The 13,176-nt window shown below is 38.9% G+C and overlaps 1 protein-coding gene across 1 annotated transcript in view; it reads left to right on the forward strand.

Annotated features, from left to right (window-relative positions):
* Nucleotides 1-358: 358 nt before the first annotated feature.
* ACBD6 (acyl-CoA binding domain containing 6) overlaps nucleotides 359-13,176 on the forward strand; it is a 194,559-nt gene continuing 181,741 nt past the window's right edge. The window contains exons 1-3 of the mRNA XM_043485031.1: nucleotides 359-1,111; nucleotides 9,026-9,090; nucleotides 11,727-11,823. Of these exons, the coding sequence (XP_043340966.1) occupies nucleotides 890-1,111; nucleotides 9,026-9,090; nucleotides 11,727-11,823 (384 nt within the window). The 5' untranslated portion in view covers nucleotides 359-889. The remainder of the gene's footprint in view (nucleotides 1,112-9,025; nucleotides 9,091-11,726; nucleotides 11,824-13,176) is intronic.

Below are 13,176 nucleotides of genomic sequence, written 5' to 3' on the forward strand. Positions count from 1 at the left end.
ACTGTAAAAAAAAAAAAAAAAATCCGCCTGTAATGCGGGAGACCTGGGTTCGATCCCTGGGTTGGGAAGATCCCCTGGAGGACGCATGGCAACCCACTCTAGTATTCTTGCCTGGAGACTTCCCATGGACAGACGAGCCTGACGGGCTACAGTCCATCCGGTCGCAAAGAGTCGGACACGACTGAGCGACTAGACACAGCACAGGGACACAAAACCTGGGGAGGCGGGCTCAGGCGGAACCTTCGTCCTCAGCTCCAAGTTTCCCAGGACTCCACTTCTACCGATACACTCCCAAATACACGGCCTCCTTCCCCACCCCAGAAGGCCTAACTCGAGAATGGGTTCCGGTATTTTCAACGAAACGACTAACGGACACCTCAACGATTGAGGACAGTTTCTCCAAGCAGCGTTAGCCCAGCGCAGTCCCATAAGTCCCCCCACACTTCTACGGCCCACAGCGGAACTGGCTGGAGTCCGGAACCCAGGGCGCGTGCTCGGCGTGGAGGCAGCCCAGCGCTCACCACGCCTCCGCCCCGCCCTACCCCTCCCTCGACACGCCCCCAGGCGCCGGTCGCCCGCCCCCCGCCGCCCTTGTTCCGGGACCCCTGGCTGTGCTGCTCCCAGACCCCCACGCGGCGGGAGCGATCTGGGATAGCCCGAACTCCCTGTTAGCCTGAGGAAGCCGGAAGAGACCGGGCAGCGGGGGAGAGCAGTAGAGGGTGGCGGAGCCCTCCCTGCACGCCCAGGGAGACCAGGGGGAAAGAGGGAGCGAGGCTGAGTTAGCGAGGGAGCGCGGGTTAGGTGAGCTTGGGTTCGACTTGAGCTCGGGACTGGTGGGCTAGGCCCCCACGCCGGCGTCACACCCGGTCCGAAGAAGACAGGCGGACGCATGGCCTCGTCATTCCTGCCCTCGGGGGCCACCACGGGCGACAGTGGCGGAGAGCTGAGCTCGGGGGACGACTCCGGGGATGTGGAATCCCTCCAGAGCCCGGAGATCGAGGCATCCAGGAGCCTGGCAGAGCTGTTTGAGAAGGCTGCAGCGCACCTCCAAGGCCTGGTGCAAGTGGCCAGCAGGGAGCAGCTCTTGTACCTGTATGCCAGGTACAAGCAGGTAAAGTAGCAGGGAGGGGCTGGGGGAGGGAGCGTGACCGTAAGCCTTCTCTTTCCTCCAAAAACAGATGGTGAAAGTGCTTGGTTAATGGTCAGGTGTAATGAAGTTTGTATGTGTGTGTGTGTGTTTTAATCATCTAAGGATTAACTTCATTTTGGACTGGGAAAGGACCTGTCTGCTGTCCTAGGAGCGATATTTAGCTGACACTGAGCGACAGTTTTTCTGGGTCTTTCCCGACTTGTTTAGTGACCTTGCCCTTATGCCCTTCATCAGCTTCAGAACATTTACAAAATGGGTAAACAGTCAGAACCAGAACTAGCTTGTAGCTCCTGAGTCTAAGGCTCTGAAACTACCTGGAGGTATGGAGATACAATAATGTCGTATGAGACACATTTTATTTATCCTCAGAGAGTAATTGGGTTGGAAAAATTATTGCTGTATCATAATCAACAATACTTGTTTAGCATATTTTATAGCAAAACACTTGGGTGTTATGCCTGTGGGGGATTCAGAGAAGCAAAAACATCATGATACTTGCCATCAAGAGATTTACAAAAGTTACCTGAGGAGTTTAGATTTAAACATGTGAAAAATTGCCAACAAGAGTTAAAAGTTGAGGAAGACTCCAGCTTTTGGAACACTGGAAGCAATGGAGTTCTGAATAATAGCCCATTTTATGCTTCTTGTTATCTATTTCCCCTTATATTCTTTAAAAAAAAATAGTTGTGGGGGTCCCTCTGTATCATAAACTGAATATACTGACTTGAGATGCAGATTCTTTTGAAGATCGATGAATATCAGTTAAAGTGACCTGAGAGATGTAGTTGTCGGGACAAATGGTATAAATTATAGTGTTCAATGAAAACTGCCCCTGAATTGGCCTCAAAATTTTTTCTCTTGCAAAAGTTCTGGATATCTATTTTCTCATTAGTCCTGTCCTAATAACATTAAAATGAGACTTTCAATTACTTAACAAGAATTTATTGAGCATTGTGTTTGGACCAGTAACATGGCTGACTGATGATTCTCTGGGCAGGATAAGACTAATTTTCTCCACATTTCCAAGAAACATTGTTTTCCTCGCTATGACGTATCTTTTTTTTTTTTTTTTTTAATTTTTTTATTAGTTGGAGGCTAATTACTTCACAACATTTCAGTGGGTTTTGTCATACATTGATATGAATCAGCCATAGATTTACACTTATTCCCCATCCCGATCCCCCCTCCCATCTCCCTCTCCACCCGATTCCTCTGGGTCTTCCCAGTGCACCAGGCCGGAGCACTTGTCTCATGCATCCCACCTGGACTGGTGATCTGTTTCACCATAGATAGTATACATGCTGTTCTTTTGAAACATCCCACCCTCACCTTCTCCCACAGAGTTCAAAAGTCTGTTCTGTATTTCTGTGTCTCTTTTTCCGTTTTGCATATAGGGTTATCGTTACCATCTTTCTAAATTCCATATATATGTGTTAGTATGCTGTAATGTTCTTTATCTTTCTGGCTTACTTCACTCTGTATAATGGGCTCCAGTTTCATCCATCTCATTAGGACTGATTCAAATGAATTCTTTTTAATGGCTGAGTAATATTCCATGGTGTATATGTACCACAGCTTCCTTATCCATTCATCTGCTGATGGGCATCTAGGTTGCTTCCATGTCCTGGCTATTATAAACAGTGCTGCGATGAACATTGGGGTGCATGTGTCTCTTTCAGATCTGGTTTCCTCAGTGTGTATGCCCAGAAGTGATATTGCTGGGTCATATGGCAGTTCTATTTCCAGTTTTTTAAGGAATCTCCACACTGTTTTCCATAGTGGCTGTACTAGTTTGCATTCCCACCAACAGTGTAAGAGGGTTCCCTTTTCTCCACAGCCTCTCCAGCATTTATTGCTTGTAGACTTTTGGATAGCAGCCATCCTGACTGGTGTGTAATGGTACCTCATTGTGGTTTTGATTTGCATTTCTCTAATAATGAGTGATGTTGAGCACCTTTTCATGTGTTTGTTAGCCGTCTGTATGTCTTCTTTGGAGAAATGGCTATGACGTATCTTTATTGATATTAGCATCAGCATCGTTAAATATCTGATACCAAGTCATCAGTGAACTGTCATCACCTGCCAGCTGGTCACCATTCTGTCTCAGGTGTACTTCATCCAGATAGTCTGGAAGAGGTGTGCATTCCTCACCCTCTTGACATTAGAGTGTTTAGAGATATTCTGTATCTGGAAATAAAATTCCTCTTTATGAGAGAACAATTATTAGAGAATTAGAGAATAAGAGTATGCTTGCTTAGGCATGTTAGGACACACAGTGTTCATCTGTCTCTTCTAAATGTTTCTGTCAATTAATTTTGTTTCTATCATAATTCTGTGGTGGTATTAAAAATAGCAGTCTGTGATCGAATAACAGAGTTGAGAATTCAATATAATTAATGCATAGTGGATCAAAATTTCTCATAAAATAATGACATTTCTCATAAAATTGGCTTTTCTCATAATTTCACTTTCTATTCCAAGTAGCACTCTATTTTGTGTGCAGGAGAAAGCTAAAAATAAACTGAGCTGTGAACCTTGTTTTATCAGGCAGAGACCTAAACTTACCTAACATAATAGTTCTCTTAGTCTCAGATAAGCCAATGGCTCCACTAGCATCTTTTAGTGGGTTCAAAAAGATCACAGCAGTTAACATTCATCGGCCTGCACTGTGCCAACAAAAGGTAACTGACTGACACCTGTGAAAACCCGAGGACAATGAAAATTTCAAACTCCTGTTGAGATTTCAGCACCAGCACAAGTAGGGATACTCAACACATCTTCCTACTTTAACCTGGGTACACTTGACTCACTGGCATTTACCATTGGCTACCTTGATTGAAACAGTCTGTTTCAGGGGCCCTGAAAATATCATGTATATATCAGAGAGAACAGAGTTTAGGTGATGCTCTGTCAAAGTGCTACATTTTATAACTCTGTTTCATAGCTTAGGATTCATTATCTAATGATTTGAAAAGTGTTACTAATGATGTCCTAGAATCCTGTAGTTTTATTTATCCAGTATTTTCTGGATCCAGAACTGTTCTTTGAATTTGGGAATACAAAAGCTTCTGTGTCAGGATACAGGGTCAGCTGCTGAACTTTTATTTTCATCTCACATAATGAGCTGGAGGTGGGTGATCTAGGGCTGATAGGGTGCTCTGCTTCTTGTAATCATCCAGGGGCTCAGTCTTTTTCTGTCTTGTAGTTTAGCCCTTCTCTAGGGCAGCAGTTCTCAAACTGTGGTCTACAGACCCCCCTGAGAATCCCTCAGACTTCAGAGAATATAAAGTCAAAACTATTTTCATAATAATACTAAGACACTACAGGCATACCTCAGAGATATTGAGGGTTTGGTTCTAGACCGCTGCAGTGAAGCAAATATCACAATAAAGTGAGTCACATGAATTTTTTGGTTTCCCAATGCATATAAAAGTTGAAGTGTTCATCACTCAGTCATGTCCGACTCTTTATGACCCCTTGGACTGTAGCCCACAAGGCTCCTCTGTCTGTGGAATTCTCCAGGCAAGAATACTGGAGTGGGTTGCCATTTCTTTCTCCAATATAAAAGTTATGTCTACACTATACTGTAGTCTATTAAGTGTGCAGTAGCGTTATGTCTAAAAAAATTGCATACCTCAGTTAAAAAATACTTTATTGCTAAAAAGTGCTAACCATGATGATTAGCATTACAATGACTTGTAATCTTCTTGCTAGTGGAGAGTTTGATATATTGGGAGAATTAGCAAAATGTGACCTAGAGACATGAGGTGAGCTAATGCTATTGGGAAAATGGTGCCAATAAACTTGCTTGATACAGGGTATGCACAAACCTTCAATTTGTGAAAAATGCAGTGTTTGCAAAGCACAATAAAGCAAAGTGCAGTAAAACGAGGTATGTTTGTATTTGCCTTTTCTCTGTGCTGTCATGGTGGATAAAACTGCTGATGTGTTAGCATGAATCAAGGCAGTGGCAGCAGTAGTATTTTTTAACTTTTTTTTTTTTTTTAACCACTGTGTGCTCTTAATTTAAGTTGGACCATAAAGAAAGCTGAGTGCCAAAGAATTGATGCTTTTGAATTGTGGTGTTGGAGAAGACTCTTGAGAGTCCCTTGGACTGCAAGGAGATCTAACCAGTCCATCCTAAAGGAGATCAGTCCTGGGTGTTCATTGGAAGGACTGATGTTGAAGCTGAAACTCCAGTACTTTGGCCACCTGATGCGAAGAGCTGAGTCATTTGAAAAGACCCTGATGTTGGGAAAGATTGAAGGCAGGAGGAGAAGGGGACAACAGAGGATGAGATGGTTAGATGGCATCAGCGACTCAATAGACATGAATTTGGGTGGACTCCAGGAGTTGGTGATGGACAGGGAGGCCTGGCGTGCTGCGGTTCATGGGGTCGCAAACAGTCGGACACAACTGAGCGACTGAACTGACTGACTCTGAATTTAAAAAGAAAAAGGCCAGTTTCACTTTAAAATGCCTTTGATAAAGCAGTAAAACTTACTGATTTTATTTAATTTTAACTCTTGAATACAAGTCTTTTTAATGTTGTATGTGATGAAATAGGGGTACACACAATATGTCTCCTGCATACTGAATTATTGTTGGCTGTTTTGAAGAAAAAGGCCTGTGTAAATTTTGAGTTGCAAGTTGAGCTACCCACTTTTCCCAACATACATGATTTTTACTTAATACAGCAACCTACAGATAAACTATGCTTATTCAAGCTTGAGTATTTGGCATACAGTTTCTTGAAAATGAGAGAAGTCAGACTGTCACTTAAAGGAAAACAGCTGCTGGTATTTGTTGCCAGTGACAGCATTTGAGCCTTCAAGTGAAAATTAGGTTTGGAAAATCTGTACATGCCACCTGATCTTGACAGGTTCCTAATACTGAAAAATGTTTTTGATAAATTAGTGCTGGCTTTAGTGATTGTGAACTTTTACTGTTGTGTGTATAATGAAATAGATCAACATTTGGAAGATCTGCATAACTCAGTGAACTATTTTCAGATGTTGCAGGGAATGAAATTACAAATTATGTGTGGATAGAAGATGCATTCAAAGTATGCCAGTCAGACCAATGGATTTTAATGTAACAGTATAAAAAATTTGTTGATATGGTTTCAGATTCCACATTGTGAAAAAAAGAAAAGAAAGTGAAGTCGCTCAGTTGTGTCTGATACTTTGTGACCCCATAGACTGTTACCTGCCAGGCTCCTCCGTCCATGGGACTTTCCAGGCAAGAATACTGGAGTGGGTTGCCATTTCCTTCTCCAGGAGATCTTCCAGACCCAAGGATCGAACCCAGGTCTCCCATATTGCGGGCAGATGCTTTACCATCTGAGCCACCAGGGAAGAATCTTTAAGAAGCTATCCGTGAAGAAACTGCCACTTGTTGAGATTTGGTGTGATATCAAAGAAGAATATCTACAGTTATCTCAAAATGCTACTAAAATACTTCTGTCTTTTCTAACAGTGTACCTGTGTGAAGTTGTTTTCTTCATCCAAAACAATGTATCACAATAGACTGAATGCAGAAGTAGAATACACCTGCCTTCTATTAAGGCAGATAGTAAAGAGATTTGCAAAATGTAAAAGTGTCACTTTCCTCACTAAATATTTTTTGCCTTAAAATATATAGTCACTTTACATAAAACTTTGTTATTTATGTTAACATGTAACAAGTTTATTATTTTTAAAATTAATGCACATTTTAAAATATCTTTTCATTTCTAATCTGGTAAATATTGATTGATATAATCCACATAAACAAAAACTCTCTGGGGGCTCAGTCTCTAAGAGTGTAAAGGGATTACAAGACCGAAAAGTTTTAGCACTGCTGCAGTAAGATCGTCTTTCCATGATCAGTTCGAGCCTGGGCAGAGGGAAAGGGAACAAGTCCTTCTTTCTTTTTAAGAAAGATATTTATATCACTTTTACACACATCCAGTTCCCTGGGCCTCGGCTGAAGTTGCATGGCCACAAAATGTTCAGCTCAATGATCTTGTGTTTGGCTGAGACTTCTATCACTGTAGGAGAAATGATGGATAGGCATTGGCATTTGTTTCTGCCACTGGCTGTTGTCTGGATGAAAAAACACAAAGTAATAACCACTGTTTTTATGATGCCTAATAGCTATCTCATTTCCTATTTCTAAAAATCCAGTAGTTCAAGTGATTTTATTTTATTTATTTATTTATTTTTTTTCAAGTGATTTTAGAGATGCCGGAATGGAAGCCTGGATTCTATGTATCATACGAAACAGACTGATGTATAGTAGAGGAGTATTGGACTTTGGTGTCAGTCCTGGAGTCAAGTTTTGACTCCTGATTCAAGATTTATAAATGTGTGAGCAGTGACAATCCTCCTCAGCTTCTCTGTACTCGTTTATAGAATAAGTACGTAACGACAAGCCTAACAGGATTGTTGTGTGGCTCCTTTGACTTATGGGAAGCTTTTGGTTTATGGTGATTGTCTAAGAAATGCAGCTCCTGCTCTTTCATCCTTTTTTCTCCCTGTCCCTTCCTCACTGGACTGCCCCTGTGTCACTGTACATTTTAATACTGACCAGAGAGCCATGCAATTAATTACTAAGCAAATAATAGAGATGATAATTATTAGGAAATCAGAGCTGAATGAGATCATTGTAGACTGAAAAGGTTCCTTAGAATCTGAACCTTGAATGGTACTGAAAGGAGGTGTAGCATTTTAAAAAGTGGAGGGAAGAAGGTGAGGCCGTTTCATTTGAGAGAAATAGCATGAGAAAAATAGAATGAAAATGAAAATTCTTAAGGCAGTTGAGTAGACCAGTCTGGTTAATGAGTAGACCATCAGTTTGATTTTAGCCAAATGCATGTGTTAGGAGTATCAGGAGGTAGGGAAGTTCCCAGAGAAGTAGGTAGGGTTCAGATTGTGGTATTTAGCTTTAGGGAGATAGTGGGTAGGTATTTTGTTGAACACATGCCTAATGTATAAATTCCATATGCAACAAACATTTCTTTTTTTTTTACTGCCTTCAGTTAGACACTATGTTATGTGCAATGAGTGGGTTAAGAATAGCTTCTTAGAGTTTATTCTTATAGAAAGATGAGACTACACAAACCTCACTAACACAAGGGAAATGTGAAAAGTGCCGTCACAGAGGGAGAAAGTGTTGTGAGAGTTCATCAGAAAGGGAGAGTACCGGTGGCAGGGCTAATCGAGGTGTGCAGTAAATTCTCACTTGTGTGAATTTCATTTATGCTTATTCATAATGCAAATAATCACTGTGTAGTTTAAGAAAAGATTATTGTGGAATAGATTTTATAGAATTTGTTGTTGAGAACTTTGAAATTTTTTCATGGCTTTTAGTATCTAAATTTATACTGACTAGTTTCATAAACTTGAAAATAGTGTGTTTTATTCTGGAGTTTGAGAGAGAGAAAATGCTGATAGTGTTGAGAATCAGCATAAACAGACAATGATGAATTCTGATAAACTGTGCTTTAAAGCTTGTTTATTGCATATTTAAAAATTCTTCTACATTATAAATGGTAGCACGATTACAAAATCTGTCATTTGTTATATATATATACACATATATATATGTGTATTGTTTAATTTAGGAATGTAACTGTTTATCATTCATTTTTTTAAATGTGTTATACTGTTAACAGTTGTTTAATGCAATAAGCCAAAGCAGCCTCTATTTAAAGTTTATTTTTTTAGTTTGCTTTTGCAAAGAATGTTACATTTTATTATTTTATATAGTTGTAGATATTTTCTAACCTATAGTTACAAAGTATACGTAATAGATTTAAAAATTAAAATTTTCTCAGTCAGTTCTTTGAAAAATAAGTTCTTGATTTTATCTCTGCCTACCCCCTTCATTTAGGTCAAAGTTGGAAATTGCAATACACCTAAACCAGGCTTCTTTGACTTTGAAGGAAAGCAAAAATGGTAAGAAATTCTTGGGATCGAATGTGGTTGTTGTAAAGGGTTTAGGTGTTTAGGAATTACAAAGTAGTGAGCAGATTAAAGAATTATTTTTATATTAATCTCTTTCTGCTGTAGGCAGTGCTAATGATAGGCAGTTGGGAGAGAGATTAAAAGAAGCCGATTTTAGATAAGTCTTCTAAAGGATTCTTAATGCTTTGATGTTGGTATATAAGTAGTTCACAGCTGATATACATTCCTCACATATGAATCACTTCTTAGAGCTGTTGCTTGAAATTCCTTCCTTATACAGCCCCTAATGGGTCACTGCTTCTCTCTGAAGGGATCTTGGAAGAAGGTCAGGAGGATGGGAAGGGAGAAGAGCAGGCAGATCCCCATATTTTACTCTTTTTTCCCCTCCCCAGTTTTTTCTCCTCATCTCGAATGCTCTTCTGTTCCTTGCCTACCATGGTAAAGAAGTACTTCTAATAACCTCTTGAGTAGAGGGAGAAAGAAAAATAGATACTGAGCCTACTTCTTTCCTGAATACATAGAAAGATTATGCCCTCCTAGAGTTTTTTTTTTTAATTATAATACAGAGATTACATCCTGTCATATGAGGCCTTATGTCCTCCTACCTTGTTTAAGTGAAAAGAGAGAAATCATATACAGTAGGGAAACTTACAGAAGAAAGGACTCTGGAGCATCTGCCTGAAATTACAAGTAGAGAGGGAAGGGTTTGAAAAGAAAAGGTTAAATATGGTTGTAGAGAGAAGAAGCACTAAAACTGGATTCTCACCTTCTTTCTAGAGCAGTGCTCCTCAAAATGTGGTTCCCTGAACAAGTTGCCTGTCTGGGAACTGTTTGTCACCCAGCTGTGAGGAGATGTAGATCTTGAACCTGAAACGCAAATCAGTAACGTCATTAAGCACAATTATTTAGTTCAGCTGACTTCTTTTGTGTAGAACATTCTCAGTGAAGGAAGCTCTGCTTTGATTTTCTTTCTGGCTCAAGCTTCCTATGCTGATGATAACAAATAGTTCTCTGACTGGCATTTTATTACTGTTACAAGACTACCTGATGTATATTTTGTGAGTTTTTAAATTTATGAATTATAACTTCACCATTACTTTCTCCCCCGCGTTTTCCTATTTTTTTCATTGTTTTTAGTAGTTTTTAAAAGTTTAGAGTTTACAATTATAATAATTCAGGCAAGAATCATCAATAGATGCTGAAACCATTAGATGAAAAACAACTCGGGAACAATATTCACACAATCTGATCCAGAATTTACTTATTAATTACAAAGAGAAAACCTGGAGATACTGCTTGTACTAAATCCTGACTCATCACTAATGATGGGACAGACTGCTGTCATGTGCCCCCTGATGTGATGAACTGTAAATGACATTTCACCTATATGTTGCGCTTGCAACACCTGATTCTAATCATGATTAACCATTTTTGGCAAGAAAACTCTCTAGGTGAGGAAACAATCAGACAAATGCAAATTGAACGATATTTTATAAAACACCTGGTTCAAACTGTTAAAAAAAAATATCAGTATCATGGAAGACAAAAAGACTAAATATACTTGAAACTCAGTTTTAGGTGTGAGTCTTGATTGGCTCCTCGTCTGGAAAAAGAAAACTATAAAGAACATTTTGGGGAAATCTAAATACGGTTCATATACATTTATTTAATAGTATTAAATAATGAGATTTCTTTACTTTGAAGAATGTATATTTGGGGTAAAGTGTTAACGATGTATACAAGTAAATTTCAAGAGATTAAAAATAAATTTAGGAAACCTCAGAAAGATGTGATGTCCATGGTAAGAGCAGGAAGGTAATGGGAAAACTCTTGAGACTGAGTTATCTTTTACAGTGGATCAGTGACTGTACCTCCCAGTTGGAGGTAGAAAGAATTGGCAGGGAAAAGCCAAGAAGGAGGCCTGGTCTAGCAGCTGGCAGAAAAGAAGAAAAGGAACGTGCAGAAGGGGGCTCAGGACTAAAACATTGCTCTTGGTTATTGAGCTGCAGGAAGCCCCTACCTTCTCATTCATTAGTACTCTTTTCTCTGTCTTCGCTGCCCTCTCAGTTTTGAAGTCCCTGCCCAAGGCCTCAGGATCTATCCTCGCAGCTTAGAGATGAGATAACAGCAGGAGGGAAAGGTGTACGTCTCAAACCTTAAAATAAGAAGTTTGAAGCATTTCCCACAAAATATTGTTTTATGTGATGAATAGTGGACATATTATTGAAATGCCATAAACACAGTTAATTCATTAGATGGGAACTACTCCCATTGTCTGTAGAGCATATGTTCTCAGCAGGGGTGAAATCTGGGTTTGAGGGAGTTTTAAAATCTTATATATTACAATAGTTTATGTCTTCTTAAATTCAACAAATGTGCCATATATATTTTAAAATTTCACGGGAAGGGTGATTGGGGGAAAAAGTATCTACAAGGGCTGCTTAGGTGGGCTGATAAGGTCTGTATTGCTATGGACCAGTGTAAAGGCAAAAAGAGAAGGCTGTGTGTCTATGGCTTATTACATCTTGTGACCATTAAAAACGTGTGCCTTTTTCTTAATAATAATAAGAAATATACTGTTTGTTTCTTACATCATTAATGATAGGCCATTTTGTATATTGCTACAGGGAAGCGTGGAAAGCGCTTGGTGATTCAAGCCCCAGCCAAGCAATGCAAGAATATATTGCTGTCGTTAAAAAATTAGATCCAAGTTGGAATCCTCAGGTAAGACCTAATGATTATAAATAACACTTTCCAAAAAAACACCATCTTTCTCTCAAATAAATGTTAAAACTAAGCTGTAGGCTTAAGTAACATCCTTTGAGTTTTATTTTCTCAAATAGAAAGATTATAAAGTTATTATAATATTTATCTATCTAAAAATACTATGGCTTACATGTTAATATAGCCAGCTACTGATACTGAGAACTCTGAATTATGGAGAATTTTTAAAAGCATAATTGTAAATCATGTAAAAGTTCAGTTCATTTTAGAATTTGAAAGAGTATAACTTGAGATCATATTATTATCTTGAGAAATGGTAGGATTCTCTTCTTTTTTTTTCTTTTTTGTGAGCACCTTCTTTCTATTCAAGTACAAAATGCTTATTGATAGGGATAAAATATGAATGACATACTTTCTGTTACTATGTAGTTTAAGGTACATTATAAGGCTTCCCTGATAGCTCAGCTGGTAAAGAATCTGCCTGCAATACGGGAGACCTGGGTTTAATCCCTGGGTTGGGAAGATCCCCTGGAGAAGGGAACAGCTACCCATCCAGTATTCTGGCCTGGAGAGTTCCATGGACTCTATAGGCCATGGGGTCTCAAAGAGTTGGACACAACGGAGCGACTTTCACTTTGACAAGGTATATTATAGAAGATAAAACATATGAAAAATAGAGTAATAGTATAAAACAATAATAAGGTGAGTGCTAAGTTATCCAGTGGAAGAAGAGATTACTTTGGACTTTGGGGGAACTTGTTTCATTGTTACATATTTATTACCAGTATGAAGGATGGAATCAGTGATGGAATCTTAAAATGTCAGAGTTATAAGGAACCTTAAAGATGTAAATGTTATGACATATAAAATATATATCTTAATTATGAGTACAAAGTGGGAAAGATAACCAACTTAGGATATCTCTAATGATATGACTGCTATAAAACATCGTTTGTATACAGATATATACCATAAAGATTGTGAAAGGACTTAAAAATCTGAAATTCATCCATGGCTGATTCATGTCAATGTATGACAAAAACCACTACAATATTGTAAACTAATTAGCCTCCAACTAATAAAAATAGATGAAAAAAAAAGTTTTTAAAAAAGAGATCATTAGAATGCTTATGGAGTGGTTTAAGATATTTATGTATGTCTTTAAAACAGGGCTTTTTGTCTCCCAAAACTTTTTCAAAGATAAAGGGGATAATATAGTTCATAGAATCAAAGAGACAAATCCTAAACACTGAAAGAATTAAAACCAAATGTACCAAATGCCAGATTTAATGTAAATCATCTAACCCCCCCCCAAAAGGCTGTTTCTTTTTAAATCAATAAGCAAAATTAATA

The sequence above is a fragment of the Cervus canadensis genome, chromosome 13 (genome assembly GCF_019320065.1).
Source record: "Cervus canadensis isolate Bull #8, Minnesota chromosome 13, ASM1932006v1, whole genome shotgun sequence".
Classification (NCBI taxonomy): Eukaryota; Metazoa; Chordata; class Mammalia; order Artiodactyla; family Cervidae; genus Cervus; species Cervus canadensis.